Raw genomic sequence first — 18,725 nt, 5'->3', positions numbered from 1 at the left:
AGAAGCGGAATGTGCGAACTTAACCGCTGCGCCACACGGCTGGCCCCAGTTTTGTCTTGTTTTTAAATGAGATCGTGAACATGTAAAATTCACACTTAATTTTAAAATGTACAACTTGATGGTTTCTATTATATTCACGAGGTTATACAACCATCACCACGAATTCCAGGACATTTTCATCTCTCCAAATAGAAACCAAAATTAGTTTTAAAGCACTAGTTAATTAGAGAAAGGAGTAAGATATCTCAGGAAATGATGGAAAAACCAAACCTATTCTGAGATTTTAGCAGTTCTAAAATCATATAGGCTTTTGTCTATAAATTAGTCTCTTACAAGTCATTTTCAATTTGAGATCAACTTTGAAAATGTACCTCAGGAGACTAGTTGAACCACATTATGCACATATGAAAGAGAGTGTAAATATGTGTGTGTCTGTTTGTGCTTACTTAAATATGTATATTTACTTATAGATATTTATTCAAAATTGCGCCTCCAGAGTCTGAAATAGTTGTTCTTTTTTTTTTTTTTAAAGATTTTATTTTTCCTTTTTCTCCCCAAAGCCTCCCAGTTTTCAGTTGTGAGTCCTTCTAGTTGTGGCATGTGGGATGCCACCTCAGCATGGCCTGATGAGTGGTGCCATGTCCACGCCCAGGATCTGAACTGGCGAAACCCTGGGCCGCCGAAGCGGAGCGCGCGAACTGAACCACTCCGCCACGGGGCCGGCTCTTAAATAGTTGTTCTTATATTGACAACCATTTCTGAAACAAAACTCTGAGACATGAAAAAGACTATCATTTTTGAGGAAAAGACCACTTATTTGGTCAAATTATCTCATATCTGCCATGAATGTTCAGGTTTAATAAGACCCAGAAATATAACTTAAGATTTGATTCTGTACAGCAAAAAATAATTTTAAGGAAAGCCTTAATAAAAAATACAATTATAGCATAGCAGAATATAAAGTAAAATGTCATCCTATTGAAACGATTTCCACCAATTATTAAGCAGAGGCGGAATAAGAAGGTTACAGAACAGTGTGTATAGTTGCTACCATTTGTGAGTGAAAATTAACAAAGGAAAAGAATGTAAACTTGTGTGTGTGCATCAAACATCCCCGGCAGAGTGTTGTCAACGGCAGGCACCGGGTGTCTCCAAGGAGGGGCCCTGGTGGAAGGGGGAGGCATGCACAGGGGAGATGAAGAAGGAAGGCTTACTTTTCACATCCCCTTTAGTATCTTTTGAATTTTGTACCAACGTGTAAATTACTTTCTCCCCAAAAAATGCAGTTTAACAGCATGCATCCCTGGTGGCAAGGATAAATGTGACATGGCTGGAAGCTAGACAGCACGTTCTCATTTCTGAGGGCTTCATTTGATCCAGAGACACAGTGAGATTTGCACTTGTTAGAAGGCATGTGAAATGACCGGCCTCTCTCCTTTTCAGCGGATCAATCCCTCTGCTGAGATGGTGATGATCGACAGGATGTTCAACCAGGAGGAAAGAGCATCTCTGTCCCGGGACAAGCGTCTGGCCCTTGTGGACCCTGGTAAGAAATGGCAGAGTGGAAGTCCAGGAGAGCCGCTGCCAGGCTCAGGGGCCATGGGCCTTTGGGGAGTCCATCTGAACCAGCCTCTGGGTACGAAACCTGAAGGTAGAACATGAATTCTGGAGAGAAAAAACCCAGAGTTGAGAACCGTACATAAATACTACGAGAAGGTCGCTATTCCACAAAATCCAAACTGGAAATTTGCATTCAGTTAAGTGATTATTTTTCCCCATTATAAACTTAAATTCTCAATCTTTGTTTAGTTTTTGAGAACTAAATTGTCAGAAGCCTTCCCAGAAGTAGTTAGACCTCAGCAAATTACTGAGTGTCTTACTGTGTGCAAGGCCTCGTTAGGGGAAAAAATCAGTAAAACATGGGCCCCGCCCACAAGCTAGTACATTGTAATGCTCCGTTTAAGTACTTTTCTCTAACCCCATCAGTTTTCTGCTAACTGCATACATGTTAGATTTGACCCACATTCTGCCTTTTAAAAATGAGTTCTCTTTACTTTTTTTAGCCTCTAAAATTTTTTAAATCAAATAACATTATCACAATTCATGGAATGTAGATTTTGCCCATATTTTCACCATCCTATAAAAGAAGTGTTTTCATTCCTCCAGGTTTTCTTCCAGTTCTAGTTCCCGTTTGCATGTGTCATTTACATATAGTTATAATCACGTCATATGCTAGATAGGATTTTGTTATTCTAATTTTCTTCCATTTAACACATCTGAAGTTTTTATCATGTTGCTGTAGTCTTCAAAATAGTATTTAATAAATTTTTAATACATTAATCTGATAATTTAGCCAATCCACTCCCCTACTATTGGCCTCCCATTTTCCTGTGGTTTTACTTCCGTTCCTCTAACATCTTTTCTTATACTTAAATGTTTAGGCTCTCCCTTGTGTTTGATGTGGCTCAAGATACTTCCAAAGAGAGTATATGATCCTTACACTCAGTCTAAAGGGAGAGTCCAAAAGAACTGCTCTGTACCTAGGAGAATCCTCAAATCTCTCCAAAAAGGAAGAGAATAATATAGGATATGTTCCTTCCCTTTTTCTTAGACCCTGAAATCTCCTCTACCTTTTGGTGAATTGGGCTCGTGGACAAAGCCCCTGCTTTGTCACAGCCCCCGCGGGTGCACGTGTTGCATGGCCAGGGATGTGCTCCTTCTCCTCTGCATTGTGCCTGCACTGCCAGTGTTTGTTGGATGGAATCATTGATTTAGGTTTCAAGACTGTATCCCCAAGATCTTACATTTGGGGATTTGGTGAAAAAAATCCTGTCTGTGGTTTTATAGACGGGCTCAAAACTCTCTTTCACTTTCATTACTCCGAGAGTTCACACTTCTGCCCTTGGGGAACAGCAGTCTGCCTTCTTCCCTCTGTACCGCGGCTCCTAAATCTTCACTAACATTTCTCTTGCCATCCTTGGCTCCTCAAGCCTGGCACAGTTTGGTACTCACTCACAGACCTGGTTCCTCTGTACCCCGCTATCCTCCCAAGCAGATATCATTTTGAGGGTGTGTTGACCATTCATTCTGCGTTTGTGGCAAAGCTAGTGCAGCCAGTTATGCTGGGTCCACTCCCCTGTGGCTAGAGGGACTGAAGTGCCATCACCTACCTACAAAGCCTCATCCCAGGGCCCTCTGCTCCAAGCAAGACCAGGCTGATGTTAGCATCTAATTTCTATTTTCAGACTGTTTCAAAGCCATTCTTAATAAAAAACTAATTAAAAATAACAGTAAGAGATCAAGACAAAGCGGAGCTTTTTGCCCATCTGGTTTTCCCATTTGTCATCAAGCAGCTACCTCTTCAAAGAGGTTTAAGCTTCTCATCTGGAAGCTGTAGCCCGATAGCCTTCGTTACTTTTATAGAATGCCCCTGAAGTCGTGCTTCTGCGTGTTCCTGAACGTGAATGACTGACTCGGTGGGGTGGGGTGGCCTGGAGTGGAAGGGGTTTGCACTTGACCCACCGAGGGTCTATTGTATACTCCTTCTCTCGTCCATTCATTAATGTTCTTTTTGTTCCCATTTCCAGAGGGTTTTCAGGCTGATTTCTGTTGTTCCTTCAAACTTGATAAAGCTGCTCATGAGACACAGTTTGGCAGGAGTGACCAGCATGGCAGTAAAACAACCAGCTCTCTACATCTGACGGCTAAGGCCCAAAGCAGAGACCGAGCCAAACCCAGCATGGCAGAACCAACGAATCATGACCAATTCCATCTAGTGCCTAATCACATCGTGGTCTCCGCAGAAGGAAACATTTCTAAAAAAACTGAATGCCTCGGCAGAGCACTGAAGTTTGACAAAGCAGGCTTGGTTCAGTACCGGAGCGTGTCTGAAGAGAAAGCCAGCCGGAGAGACTCCATGAAGGGCAGCGAGTGCTCTCCCGGCCCTGAAGGGCACCGGAAAACCTCATCCAGACCAGATCATGGTACCGAGAGCAAACTCTCAAGTATCCTAGTAGATTCTCACTTGGAGATGACGTGTAACAATTCCTTCCAGGACAAAACTCTGAGGAATTCTCCAAAGAATGAAGTTTTACACACAGACATCATGAAAGGGTCAGGCGAGCCCCAACCAGATCTCCAGCTCACAAAGAGTTTGGAAACAACATTTAAGAACATCTTGGAACTCAAAAAGGCTGGGCGGCAGCCCCAGAGTGACCCCGCGGTTAGTGGCTCTGTTGAGTTAGATTTCCCCAACTTTTCTCCAATGGCTTCGCAGGAAAACTGCCTGGAAAAGTTCATCCCGGACCACAGTGAAGGCGTTGTTGAAACTGACTCCATTTTAGAAGCAGCTGTAAATAGTATCCTAGAGTGTTAATAGCCGCAGTCCTTCCCCCGCCCTGCCCCTGAGACCCTGCCCGGGACAAGTTACATTCTTTCCTGGCAAAAGCAAATGGAAACTCCTGTCTCCAGCCTGCTTGATCTTTCATCACAGGTTCTTCTTTCTAATCTCAATCCCTTTCTGTGTTTAAGAGCAATACTCGTGGTTACAGGGAGATCCTTTAGTAAAATCAATCCTTGTTAGAAAGCAGTCTGATAGGCCCTACACATTTCAAGTGTTATGAAAGTGCTTATAGTCATTTTTTTGTTTGCTTATTTGTTTAATTTTTTTAAAAAACACTGTAACTCAATGAGATTACAGTATACTTGGCCCTGGGTAAAATTCTGACAATCATAAGTCGTTCGAAAAGAACAGATTTATTAAAGAAAATCAAACAGGACTGATAGAAGCTACTTTTTAAAGAATATCCCACTGCATCTCCCAATTTTGGCCTTTGGGTTTTTTTGTTTGTTTGTTGGAGGGGAGACCACATGGTTCTCCCCCTCAGCCATCTCTGAGCAGGAAGTTGCTGGCCTCTCTGCTGGGGACCCCGCAGCCCTAGGGGGAGCAGCCGGGAGCACACAAGCAGGGCATTGGCACGGCTTCCTTGTTCAGTGTTCAAGTGCTTTTCCAATGCTCCCGGAGCAAAACCTCCTTCTATTCAGCATATCGGTGTTGAATTTCATCTAGGGAATGCTCTGATCTTGGTGGCAACAGCATGACTTGAGGTAACTTCACCAGGCTAAATAAAGGAAAGTGGGAACCAGTTAAATGGCACAGTGTACAGGGGAGGCTGGGATAGAGCCATGAGGAATATAATATGTATATATGTAAAAGCATATATATGTTCACTATTGAGAAAAAACAAGCGTTTTGCATTTTATAATTGGATATAGTCAACCTATGATGTATGTCTTTGTTTGTTGCTGGGTGTTGTCCCATTTAACCGCTCTTCGCACCCTGTCCCACAACAAATAGCCAAGCATCAAAAGCACTTTCATTTGAAAACTATGTTGTAATTTTTCAGTTTAAACTTTAAGGGGGACTTTGGCCTTGTTTATGCTTCTTGTTGTCTGAGAGCAGCAGACACCCCCCGCAGCAGTCATTACCAAAACAGACAAACCAAAGGTAACCAGCCAGCCCACCACCGAGGAGATCCGAGACACGGGGTTCCCACTGAGAGCCAAAGGACGTGCCCCGGCATGGTTTGCGTTTGGCCCGTGTTCAGATCAGTGAACATGACTTATTGCTTTATTTATTTATATTTCTTTTCAGGGAGCTTTCCCCATTTTCCTTTCTTGTATACCTGCCCCAGGTCATCCAATTTCTGTTGTTAATTTCATCCTCAATGTCACTGTAACCATCAGTGATGTCCTCTCATTGGGAAAGCTACATAACGGTATTTTATATGCGCTTACGCATATGTGTGCATGTGTCTGGGCTGTTCAGATCCGGAGGTCATTTTTGTTACAGTGTGTACACACTCACTTCTCCCTCTTATGTGCATGCACTCTCTCATTTAGTCTGTTTCTCTCCCTGGCTTTAGAGGTGCACCCACTGGTCCCCACTCTAACCCATTGCCAGGAGCTGCTTCTGGCTGTCCCCAGAATGTGGATGACCCCCATTGTCATCATGTTGGGCGTTTCTTTTCCAGATTGGCCTGCAATGGAAAGGAAGGCTTCTGATTAGTAGAAAACACAAGAGAAGACCTGTAGTCTCATGCCCCTTTGTCCTACCACACAAGGAATCCCTGGGAGACAGCCAGTCTTCAGAAGAGCGAAGTCCCATCTCCCATTCCCACCTTTCAGCCAAGAGAAATTGGAAAATCTGGGCCATTTTAGGGTTACCATTTTTTCCTTATTTGTGCCAATGTCCAAGCTGCAGACTTCCCCTTTTTCCTGTATTGTAACATATTAGAAAGATAAGTTGGTATTGCCAGTTAGAATTTTCTGTTTGGGCAGCCCTGGGGTGACACCCTGCCCTGAACCCCATGATTTCATAGGCTCTTCTTCTCTTAGGGTTCATGCTCCCCTAATTCCCAGCAAGACTTAAAGATGGTCCCTCCTGATCAAATTCTTCTCATTGTGGAACTTTATACCTGGAAGCCTTCGCGTAGGCTGCTAATGAGTTACATTAATTACTGCAAATCAGTGGAATTCTTGAGACAAGATAAGCTTCGTGTAGACTTGTCACCTCTCTTTCTTCCCTGTCATCCCTGCTACCCCAGTCCTAGCTTTGCTATACACCATCTTAAAGGGTTTTTAAGCCCTGACACTTGTCTAGCAGATGGAGAGCCTAATTTACCAAAACGAAACTTGTACATTTTTGTGTCCTTGTATGTAAGTTTACTTTTTACGAAGGAAGATTCTAGATAACGACAAATGAAGATTACAAAATGTGTTTTCCTCCTGTGATTAGGTTATGCGCACATGAGCCACAGCTCGCAAGTCGAGCCCCCTCGGGTGCGGGGTGAGAGAGCTCGGCCTCAGACGGTCAACATTCAGTTGTTCAGGTTCATTAGTCAAAGTTAAGTTTTAGAACTACCTGTACTCAGTAACAAAAATGACTTTCTTTCTTTTTTTTTCTGTTGTTGTGCAAAAGTGTGAATTTGTTATTAAGCATTTGATTTTCTGTGTCCTTAAGTACTGCCTAAAGATAAAGCAAATTTTAAACTGGCAATTACGAAAAAGAACTATTTTAGCTCTGAAGAACTTAGTCGACTTTGTTAGATTAGGGAGGCCTTACAGACTGACTTGACTGAAGGAGGACGCGTCACTCACTGTCAGTGTGGTGTGGGCTTTATTTGCTTAAATACCTTCATTTGTATAGTATGTCTCACTTGAAATTGCTTTGTATACATTTTGTAAAAATATTTATAAAATGTTTTGTAAAAAAAAGTATAACAAATTGCAGTTTATTTTGTTATGTTGGATAAATACTGTTAAAAGAAACCAGTCAGTAACTATATTGTTAATCCATGGTTAGGAAATGTTTAGTTGGAGATTACAAAATGAAACAACCATTGCAATACAGCCAAAGATTTGGGAAAATGTGCACCTGTGATTGTCTTGATTTTGCAAATAGGAATGGCTGCTTTTCCCAGAAGAAAAGGGTAAGTAAGTGTTCAGTGGGAGTTCTATTTAAATATATTTACCATCACCAAAAAGTAGCCTAACCAGTGAGGGGATAGGATTTGAATTAATCGGCCTTTCCAAACAGCTACAAATTAACCAAAGCTGGTCAGTGAGGAAGGTAGTCACGGACCCCTCCGGCCTCCATCCCTGCTCCTGTCACATGGGTCTTTACTAAGGAGGGAAAAATGGAGTCATTGAAGTTAGAGAAGTGAGCTTGAATCTGCAGGAAGTTCTCATTATCATATTTATTTTGTTTCTACAAGGACAAGAAGGGTAGGTAAAGAAAACTGTTTTACATAAGACTTGTTCCGGAATTAGCATGTTTCTCTTTGGATTCACAATTTGACCAAATTGTATTGAGAAATACCTCTGTGACTTATCTGTAAAATCAGCCCCAAGAGGCCCGTCTGAGTTCTTGAACAACTTGTTAGGGCAACTACCAGAGGGCGAAATGTATTTCTCGGGGTGAGGGTATAGGATTCCTTACATTTTTCTATGGGGCCTAGAATTTATACTTACACTCCTTACTCGGTGGTTTAATTGCACTCCCCCCACCCTCAAAGCAGTAGCAGTTGGGAAATGAAGACTGCAGTACTCCATACAGAAATAGGAAGTAGTTCTCATAAAGAAAAGAAGTTAGAATAATCACGTCAATGGATGGATCCCTTAATGTCTTTTGAAGTGTTGCCATGATGTCAAGCTTCTCTTCTTGCTAAGGACAAATGTTTGTCCACCATGACATTCTAGCTCCTCTTCAGGCCCTTCACTGTGGGAGTGCCCCCTGAATGAAAAGTTAGAAGGATGGATCATCTGGCTGCTTGGTTAGGATCAGAGTTTCTGTGTTCCCCAGGGGCAGGCCCAGAGGAAAGACCAGGCATCTTCTCTTAGGATGGTTAAAGACCCCAGCCCTAAGTCTGGGCGGCCCCAGTACTCCTTGATGTGGAGAATGTGGCCAGTGGATGATTGCGGGGAAAGGGAAAGGAAAGGAAAAGAAACCTCCACTGTCTGGGGGTACTGAAACAGCATCTCAGGCAGGGCTCGAGCTGTGCTGTCCTCAAGGGGCCAGGCCCTGGCTCTACTTCAGCCTTGTGTGTGTTCTCCGACACAGACTCCTGGGCAGCCAGCTGCAGGTGGAGAGCATTAACCCCCAAACATTCATTGAGCAGTTGACAGGCACTGCACCAGACACTGGGGATATCGGATAATTCAGTATGATTTCTGCTCTCAGGGAACTCACAGTCTAGAGAGGAAACAAGCACACAAATAATTATGTTACATGAAGGAACTGACGAGTTCAGGAGAGAAGAAACGGGGCTGAAACTCTCAGTCTGCCACTTAGTAGAGAGCTGCAATCTCTGTTTCCATGCCCTGGGTCTTAGTACAGTTTCCTGGGTTATATTTCAGAAAAAAAGAGTATGGTCCTTTCTGCAGGAATGAAGATAAAGGAATTTTGTAATTATAGTGCTAAATATGTGGAGAAACCTGCTTCAGTAAACACACAGATGGTAGGAGCACATTCGTAGTATGAAGTGGATTCCGTAGGATGCATAGCCGTGTCTACATTGCTGCAAGCGAAAAGCCTTTAGAAGAAACACTAATCTGTATTCTTTGTAGGCGTGCACTAGAGCCTGGCCTTTAAAAACGCTTGTAAAGGCAAGAAGATCCTTAGGAAAAAATTATTTGTGTGAAGGTCAAGGAAAGCAGTACAATGGGCTGGGCAGAAAGTGCCTTTGGCAGCAGAATCTGGAAACAGGTCCCAGAACTTCATCAAACAGGTAAGCAGATACCTTCATGCAAGTTACTCTCAGCCTCAGCTTCCTTGCCTATAAACTAGGAAGACTTGTCCCGGCCCTCCACTTCTTAGGGTGTAAAATGAGGTGTTACTGAAGAAGTGTGGAAGGTGGAATAAGCTAATGTTTCATTACCCCTGAAATAACTCAGCAGAGGTTTGGGTTTTCTGTTGTGCTTTTGTTCTTACCTACTGCACGCTGTCCCCTTCCAACCCTAGCCTTCCTGTGTCTACCCTCAACCCTCAGAAGGCTGCTGCCCTTCACGTGTGCTCTCCTTCCTTCCCGCCTTTGCTCCCTTATGCTTGTTTTTCATCAGGATCAAAAGCTGTTGTCCATGTTCCTTCCCGAACGCCAGGCTCATCTGGCTGCTCTCACCGTCCTCTCTTTCCCTCCTGCTTCCTGGACACCCCACGTCACTCTCTAAGGAAGCACCAAGGAAAGCCTGAAACCAAATGAAGTTGACTGCAGGAAGGGTCATAATCCAAGAGGTTTGGGGGAGATGGGAGATTACGGATGGAGCCCCCTTCTGGTTGTGTTGAGTGTGGTGGTTTTGCCTTACTGAGAAGGTACTGCTCAATTATCTCTTAAGTGAAAAAAAGTAGGATTCCAAATAATCCAGAGGTGCAGGCAATACTGAAACAACTTATTGTGAGACATGTTAGGAAAGGGATCCTGGAGTCAATTCAGAGAACCACAAAATGTCGGCCCTGAAAAGTCTTTAAAAACGTATAGTCAGGGGCTGGCACAGTGGTGCAGCGGTTAAGTTCGCACATACCACTTCTTGGCGGCCCAGGGTTCGCCAGTTCGAATCCTAGGTTTGGACATGGCACCGCTTGGCACACCATGCTGTGGTAGGCATCCCACATATAAAGTAGAGGAAGATGGGCACGGATGTTAGCTCAGGGCCAGGCTTCCTCAGCAAAAAAGAGGAGGACTGGCAGTAGTTAGCTCAGGGCTAATCTTCCTCAAAGAAAAAAAAAAAAGAATTATAAAAAAAACAACATATAGTGAAGCGGTTTCTAAAACAGGCAAATCAGAAGAACCTGATTACCTAGAGAGTAACACCTGAGTAATATCTTAGTTTTTCTTAAACGAATACATATGTGATAAAAGGCATAAAACAAATGTAAACCTTCCGTTCCAGACCCCACTCCCATTTCCCAAAAATAACCCCCATCAAGTTTCTTGTATATCCTTCCAAAATCGTTGCACACAAATACATTTATAGCCAAAAAGCAAAAACAGCAACAAAACAATCTGGGAGCACTCCTACACCCTATTCTGTATTTTGCTTTTTCAGATGTAACCAAATGTCTGGGAGCAGTATTATTGTCAGGACTCTTTGGTTGTAAGCAACAGAAACCGATCTGGTTCACCAGCATAAAGGAGTTTTATAGGAAGGATAAGGATTGAAGGGAAGATTGAAGAACCATCAGGCTTGAGAAAGACAGGAACAAGGAAACTCCAGGAGCTCTTAGTGGGTGGAAATCCTTAGAAAGCCTTGCCCCAAACCTCCTACACTTCTATCATCACTCTACTCAAGATTCAAAACCCAGAGAAGTTTAGGCTCTGATGCCCCCTCCCACTGGGGAGGTGGGAGAAGTTGAAAAGATCTTCCAGAGACCCTCTCAACTTACCTATTAGGGGGCCAAGTATTTGGATATGATACCCTGCCCTTCCAGACTGCCCACGACGAGGGAGAGGCCAGTCCACAGGAGAAATGGGATACTGTTAGGAAATGGGAACGGATGTCAGCAGCCAAAAAATGAAAAACACCCACCACTGAGATTCTGGGATGTGGAGACCTACCTCACTGCATTTAATTGCACAGTCTTCCACAATTTATTTAGCCATTCCCTAATGATGGATAACTGAATTGGTTAAGAAAAAAGAGAAGAGAGGCCTCTGAGGACAAGCTAAAAAGAATAATTCTTGAGGCTGTAAATGGCCATGCCTCGCTCTCATTCAGCAACCTCACTTTGACATAAAAACCTTGTATCTTGCCTGAGCATATGGTCAATGTTCAGTAAACATGTATTCAGTTAGCGAACAATTTTGCATTGAAGAGGACTCAACCTCCTTTTCTCGGGATCAGTCTGGTGGAACGATAGCTCTAGCACTGAGAATAAGTACTCTCCTAGCACCATCTGCTGGCATTGGAAAACGTTGCCTGATTCCTGGCCTCCAAGTCCCTTTCAGCCAGGAGTATTGTTGATACCCCTGAAATTTCTCCTCTCCTCAATAATTTCAGTACCACAGAACATACCTTTTATCTGTAGACTGGAGGAGTTACAAAATATTACTTATTTTTCTTCCTTGTTTACTATCTAATGGATGTTTTACACTTTGGTGATGCTTCTGTTTTTGCCTCTTTACAAAGACACATGGTGAGATGCTGAAAGAGTGGATGAGAATGAGCCTCCCACCACTGTCTGTGACTCTGAAGACTGTGTTGTCCTTTGAGCTCTGTGCATTGTGGCACTGTCTCTGGTTGGACTAGTGACACAGCACCTACCAGAATGATGCCTTGAGCTTAGATAGTTCACAAGCCCCTGCAGGTGCCCATTGTTGTGATAGGTGCTGCAGAAGACACAGAGAGTATGAGACAAATTGCCCGCCTTCAGAGCACCCAATCTAAGTAGGGAAATAAGAAGCCAAACAGTACAGGAGAAAGTCTGTAGTGAAGCCTGTTAAGTGCCGACTGTCAAATAACGACATTGCCCTGGACCTTAAGATAAATAAATATATACATATATTAAGCTAAACATTTGGCAATGCCTGGAGATATTTTTCTTTGTCACAACTGGGGTGGGGGTGCTTCTGGCATGTAGTGAGTAGAAGCCTGAGATGCTGCTAAACATCCTACAATGCACAGGACTGCAACCCATAACAAAGAATTATCTAGCCCAAAATGCCAATACTGCCAAGATTGAGAAACCTGTGCTAGATTCTTAGGAACAGTGATGCACAAGGCAGGCACGGTCCCTGCTCTCTTAGTATCACGGGGAAGTTATTTTATTGTGTGCCAAAGGAATTCAGAGAAAGGAAAGAGACTACTCTAGAGCCTTGCTAGGGAAAATGTAGTCCATAGAACCGAAGAATCGGCAGCACTTTGAATTATATTAAAAATGCAAAACATCGACCCCCCCAGACCCCCTCCCCTTCTTGAATAAAAATCTGCATTTTAACAAGATCCTCAGGTGACTCCTATGCACATTCATACTTGAGACGCGCTGTTCTAGAGGCTTCCAGAAAAGACAGGACTTGAGATGTTTTTCATTGTTTTATGAAGACCAGGAGAGAAGGAAGCATGTTCCAGGTGGTGAGAGCTATGACGGAAGGTTCTGAGATGGCAAGGAAGAATTTCTAGTTTTCGGTCTAGCACTAATAACTAACATAGTGTTGGCTGCTTAGTCAAACACTGTGCTAAGCGCTTTATATGGAGTATCTCATACAATCCTCATAACGCTGTTAGGTAAGGACCATTACTACACCTTTTTATGGGTAAAGGGAACCAAGCTACAGAAGGGTTAAATAACTTGCTCAGGGACCCGCGGAGGGAGCCAGGCAGACGGAATCGGAGCTGCATGCTTTACCTTCCTAAACGGTCCACAAACACCTCCACTCACACGTGAGAGCCACAGCCGGAGCCCCCAGACCTCTCAACCAAGCTAGAACACTACCCGCGACTGCGTCTGTCCCTGGGTGAGGGGGGCACAGCCGAGCAGAAGCCGGAAGAGCGGCGCTCACCAACGCCGGAAGTCGCAGTGCGTTGTGGGAAGCGGTTCCTTGTTTACAGTCCAGCCACCAGTATTTTGAGACTATAGCTTAAGTGAAAAGGGCTGGATTTTGAAGATGATACAGGTTCTGAAATGCTTGGAAGCAGTGCGAGGAAAGCTCTGTGCAGCTTTTGTAGGGATCAGGGTTAACAAACCCTCAGCGGTTCACTGCTAAGAGGCTGCGGGCTGTCTGCGCCCGCCGGCCGTGAGCTAGACTAGACATCTCTATGGTCAAATAAACATAGAGCGGTTCCTCTCTGCCCCACGGGGTGGAGCTGCGCATGAGCGGTAGCCGCAGCAGCGGAAAGATGGCGGAGGAAGAGTGAGTGTTTGGGGTTTTGAATCTTTGGAAGTGGGGTCTTGAGCATCCAGTCCCATCCACGGTGCTCGTTCCTCGGTGGCAGGAAATAAGGGTACTTGTGAACTGGAGGCAGAGGATAGAAAAGGCTTCAGATGACAGAGGGTGGGGTGAGGAGCCGGAGGGTTGAGGGGACGGGTGGGCGGGTGGAGGGGGCCGCCATCAAGTTCCGGTTACCTCGAGGGGCGAGGGTTGACTCTTATCCTGGAGAGTGCCAGATTTGGGTTCTCCCAGCCTGACTTAATATTCCGCCCGCAGGTGGGTCTGCACCCGCTGCATCCCCGCAGGATTTTAGTAGAATCATATCGCTGCTGGTGTGCTAGTGTTTATAAAAGGCTGTAGCACAGTAACTGCTGACGTGTACGAGAACCAGATGCTGGGAGGTTGAGGACTTTTTAAGGCTTTGGCGACGAGTGAATGGTACGGGTCCATTTTGAGGACTAGAGTCAGAAACCACAGGTTTCAGGGGAGTCTCAGTCCTTAGGAATTTGAAGACAGTAGTGTTTCCCGAAGCCCAGGAAATGGTTTGGAAATTCATTGAAGATTTGTTTCCTAAATCTTATCGCTGATCTCAATTTTCTGTATCAGGCAAAGAAAAAAGATCCCTTTGGTTCCAGAAAATCTCCTGAAAAAGAGGAAGGCTTATCAGGCCCTCAAAGCCACCCAGGCAAAGCAGGCGCTTCTGGAAAAGAGGAAGGTAATGATGGGGAACCGGGAGGAAGGGGTTCGAATTGGAATTCGGTGAGTTTTATCCAGCACATGTTGAACTGGACTTGCTCTTTTTCCCCAAATCCCCCCCCCCCCCCGCCCATAGTTGTGTGTTTATTTTTTTTTTTTTTTTTTTTTGGTTGTGGGTCCTTGTAGCTGTGACGTGTGTGACGCCGCCTCAGCATGGCCTGATGAGCGGTGCCATGTCCACACCCAGGTTCCCAACCAGCTGAAACCCTGGGGGGCTGAAGCAGAGCACGAGAACCTAACCACTTGACCACAGGGCCAGCCCCACATTTAGCACATCTTTATCAGACACTTTTTGCAGGCAAAATTCTGCAGTAAAGTTGGTTAAGGAAAAAGTGAAATGGTGGTGGTTCTTTCAGGTTCATACCAAGTAATTTGAGAGAGCAGACATACTTGTGAACCTAGAAGAACACATACATATTTTTTTAAATGTGCCAAACGATTTTTACTGCTTGCTAAAATGTTTTTGGAGAAAAGTACATAATTTGTAAAAAAAAAAAAAAAAAAAAGTTGTGAAAGTATTTTGGAGGCAGAAAACAAAACAAGCTCCTGCCTGATTTGTGCTTTATGATGCCCAATACAATGCTAGGTTCCATAAAGACTTGTTGGTAAACATTGGTTGACAGCGTGTGAACTCATTTTTGCTTGTTTATTTAGCAGGGACTTTGCCCGGTAGTTCCCAGGTTTTCCCAGTCCCCCTTTACTTGGGTATCTCACTTTTCCTTGTCTAAGAATAGAGGTACTTGCTCCCCTTTACAGAACACGGGGAAGGAAGCTCTGTCAGTAGTGATTTGTGAATCCCTGTCGTGGAAGTAAAGATGAATAGAGGTACAAAATGGTGATGATGGTCTGCCTTCTCTGTAGCAGAAGAAGGGGAAAGAGCTCAAATTTAAGCGACTGGAATGGTTCCTGCATGATTCCTGGCGGCAAAAACGTGACAGGGTGCGCCTCAGGCGACTAGAAGTGAAACCTCATGCCTTGGAAGTGCCAGATGAACATTCCTTAGCGTTTGTTGTACGCATCCAGAGGTGAGGAACTCGTGACATTCTGCTGGGGCACATTGTTGGTTCGGCTTTAGACCCAGTCTCTAGGGAGATGAGAAGACAGGAGGCCTTCAGCTACTAAGGCAAGTCGTGCTGGGAATTCAGGGTTGAGCACAACATAGTTCTTGTCTTGAAGGTTAAGGAAACTTACTTTAGGTAAATAGACATGAAAATGCACCAAGTGCTATGAGGGTCAAGTGCTGGATATGAGGGGCTGGGGAGACGGGTAGCAGAGGGGATGTGCACACTGGTGGGGACACTTTGTAAAGCAGGCCCTTGAAGCTGAGACCTGCAAATGTGATAGGAATTAACTAGTGTTGGGGGACAGCTTTGTAGGCATAGATGCAAAGAGTCTTGACGTGAGGGAATCAAGGCGTCTTTCTAGGAGCTGAACAAAGGGTGAGTGGATGGATGGAGCATATTTGGTGCTGGGGAGCATGCATAAAGTGTTTCCCACATTTAGGGGCACTTTCCTTACCTGTTCCTACCTACACGTACAGCTTTGCCCTTTCTTGTTTCTCCTACCCAGTCACCCAAACCAGAAGCCTGTGGGGTTTTGAGTATTTATGAGCCCTCCTACCACTGCCCCTAATCTCTTTCCTGGAGTATCACATTAGCTTTCTAACTGAGTTTCCCTGCCTCTGGTGTCACCCTCTCAGATCGGTCATACATGCTTTCGTCAGTGATTGTCAAAAAGAAATCTGATCACATCTCCTTTACTGAAGGTCCTCCGTAGCTTTAACCTCCCACGGAAGCAAGTCCAGTTTCCTTAGCTTGACACGTATCGCCCCACCTCCCACGCAGGCGCGCGCACCACAGATCCAGGGACCATCTCTGTTGCTGTAGCACCTCAGGCGTTGCTCCATGTTGCGTGGAAATGATCCCTTTGCATAGCTGCCTCCTGCTCGGCTGAGCTCTGTGAGGCGCGATCTGCGTCTGCTCTGTGGGTGCCTAGTAGTGGCAGGCGTTTCGTAGGTGCTTGCTGGGCTGACATAAACTGAACAGAGCCTGACTTCCTGTGTTTCAGGATTAATGGGGTGAGTTTACTGGTGCAGAGTACCATTGCAAAGCTTCGCCTGAAGAAGATTTTCAGTGGTGTCTTTGTCAGAGTGACCCCTCACACCATGAAGATGCTGCGCACAGTGGAACCTTACGTGACCTGGGGGTGAGTACAGTTTTTTGTGTCTGTATTCACCTTAAATTGTATTTGAACGTGTTCGGAACAGCAGGGTGCACAGCATCCTGTTGTCCAATGCTCATGTTGTTGTGTTGATGGAACGTTTTGCTGTGACCACAGTCACCAGAAATCAACTGCCAGCCCTAAGAGCCTTGGAACATGGGGCAGGTAGAGCAGGAGGGGCAGTGCTGCTGATGCACCGTGAGCAGTACCCTGGCAGGGCTTGCTCCTTTGTAGGCTGGGGCTGAGTAAGATGGGTGGAGGAGAGAGAAATTCTCCGAGTCTTGAGGCAGAGCTGGGGCAGCGCTTGTGTAAGAGTAGTGTTCCTTCAAACATCAAAACCCAACAAAGGCTTGCATTTAATGTCAGACTCTTGCACCGTCCTGAGGAGAGGGTGACCTGAGGCCAGAGTCCTAGACTGTAAGCCAGGACTTGTTTTATTTTTCCGGGGAAATAAAATTTTTTGCCTGGTGAACATTTATATCTGTAAGTTTTCATTTCTGATGACATAGTCAGGGCCACTCTGGTTTTTCACCCCCTTCTTCGCTTGCGTATCCTCAAGCCTCCCAGCTGCACTGTGAGTGCAGGACGCTTCCTGGTGCGCAGAGGGGGTGGTTGGGAGAACCTCCTCAGCCAGACCCCAGGCCTGAGTGGCGCTTGCAGTGGAGTGTGCCAGGAGCTGGCTACGGCTGTACTTTATTCTGCCTCACATAGATTTCCAAATCTGAAGTCTGTCCGGGAACTCATCTTGAAACGTGGACAAGCCAGGGTCAAGAATAAAACCATCCCTCTGACGGACAACACAGTGATTGAGGAGCACCTGGGTAAGTGGTGCACGTTAGGGGTCAGTTGGGGCAGAAAGCAGGGATCTGGTGGTCTTGATGTGGGGTCCAGGTCATTTTCTTTTTGGGGTCCCAAGAACCTGGGACAGTACCCAGCTTTGGCATATAGGAGCCTTGCAGTATATGCTGGGTAAATGTCGAATAAAGGAACCTGTACCTTATGTTTCTCAGGGAAGTTTGGTGTCATTTGCTTGGAAGACCTCATTCATGAAATTGCCTTCCCGGGGAAGCATTTCCAGATGATCTCAGGGTTCTTGCGCCCTTTCCAGCTCTCAGTGGCCCGTCACGCTACCAAGAATAGAGTGGGCTTCCTCAAGGAGGTGGGCTCCCCTGGCTACCGAGGTGAACGCATCAATCAGCTCATCCGGCAGCTGAACTAAACCCAGGTGAGGCTGGGCTGACTTGATTCCTTGCCACTTAGAAATTCTTTTTATTTGCCAGTATTTGAGAGTAACACTGGCATTGTGGGGAGAGAGGACACTGGTATTTAAAGTCTAATGGCTGGAGACCTGCTTGGAGCAGGGAATGCCTGGTTAGGTCACAGGGCTGTGTGTATCCCAAGAGCTACAGGCTGGAGAGTGTTCAGTAACAAAAAACACCCCTTCTGCATTGCTATGGTCATTTAGCTGGAAGTGGGGAGAGAATAATATTAAGAACTAATTTCAGAAGGGATTCGAAGATCTAAACCATATCTTTTGGGGAATCTCAACTGTTTGAAATTGCTTTTTATTACTGTTTTTACTCTTAGGTGCCAAGTTGCAGTAAGTTTTTATTAATGAAGTTTGTTCTTCTTCCTCAGAATATCTGAAAGCACAATGCGTTGGAAGCATGTGTTTTTGTTTCTTGGAATTGTTAGCCAGTATCTTCAAAGAAGATTATTTCCTGCTATATCTTCAGCAGCTGGAGAGGAAGGGTCAGGGAGAGGATGGCGATGGTCCTGGCAGGCGCTTCTCCTCAGAGTCCGGTTCCAAGGAAAAGTTCCTGTGTGTTTCCAGTTGGCCGCCACTGGCACCTCTGAAATCAGCAAACGACTCATGCCGTGGAGGAGGGAGTCCTGCTTTGTCAAATCTTCTTTCCGGGGGCTTAATGTTGGTGAATGAATACCAGACAGCAGTGGACCAAGCCCAGGGTCATATTGAACTTGGGGCTTCCTAGGGCCTTGTTTTGGAAAGAACTTGAAATACAGTTCGAAGAGCACAAAAACACTGCTCAGTTGTCTCTGCTGTGAGTCCATGTTCTAACTTTCCAGTGATGCCTTTGCGAGCTTGCAGACTTGGCTGGCTCTAAGTGTGTCTGGTAGTTTCCTTCTCCCAGCCTACATCTGGCATGGTCCTTTTCTCTAGCTCAGGATTTTAACCTCTTCTCATCTGTGAGAAGGGAAAGGACCCTTTCCCAGGAGAACATACATCAACTCCCATTTTTGCTTGGAAGTTGGAGGGCGTTTGTAGACCCTTCGCAGGGAGCCCTGCACCTCATGTGAGGAAGGCAT

General features: G+C 45.1%; 2 protein-coding genes across 5 annotated transcripts in view; both read left to right on the top strand.

Annotated features, from left to right (window-relative positions):
• BICRAL (BICRA like chromatin remodeling complex associated protein) overlaps positions 1 to 7,393 on the top strand; it is a 68,471-nt gene extending 61,078 nt beyond the window's left edge. For all 3 annotated transcript variants that reach the window (XM_046638827.1, XM_046638825.1, XM_046638826.1), the window contains exons 11-12: positions 1,444 to 1,546; positions 3,588 to 7,393. In XM_046638827.1, coding sequence (XP_046494783.1) covers positions 1,444 to 1,546; positions 3,588 to 4,375 — 891 coding nt within the window. In that variant the 3' untranslated portion in view covers positions 4,376 to 7,393. The remainder of the gene's footprint in view (positions 1 to 1,443; positions 1,547 to 3,587) is intronic.
• A 5,820-nt stretch (positions 7,394 to 13,213) lies between these two features.
• On the top strand, positions 13,214 to 18,441 carry RPL7L1 (ribosomal protein L7 like 1). Of its 2 annotated transcripts, none has more exons than XM_046638830.1 (7): positions 13,214 to 13,403; positions 14,028 to 14,136; positions 15,042 to 15,202; positions 16,245 to 16,382; positions 17,109 to 17,218; positions 17,408 to 17,622; positions 18,036 to 18,441. In XM_046638830.1, the coding sequence occupies exons 1-6, from the start codon at positions 13,363 to 13,365 to the stop codon at positions 17,614 to 17,616; spliced, it is 768 nt and encodes a 255-aa protein (XP_046494786.1). In that variant the 5' UTR covers positions 13,214 to 13,362; the 3' UTR covers positions 17,617 to 17,622; positions 18,036 to 18,441. The 2 variants fall into 2 exon arrangements, with proteins under 2 accessions (XP_046494786.1, XP_046494785.1); XM_046638829.1 differs by having other exon boundaries at positions 15,039 to 15,202.
• The last annotated feature ends 284 nt before the right edge of the window (positions 18,442 to 18,725 follow it).

Source organism: Equus quagga, chromosome 15 (genome assembly GCF_021613505.1).
Source record: "Equus quagga isolate Etosha38 chromosome 15, UCLA_HA_Equagga_1.0, whole genome shotgun sequence".
Lineage (NCBI taxonomy): Eukaryota > Metazoa > Chordata > Mammalia > Perissodactyla > Equidae > Equus > Equus quagga.
Note: the sequence above shows the minus strand (reverse complement) of the source record. Positions and strands in the feature narration are given on the sequence as shown.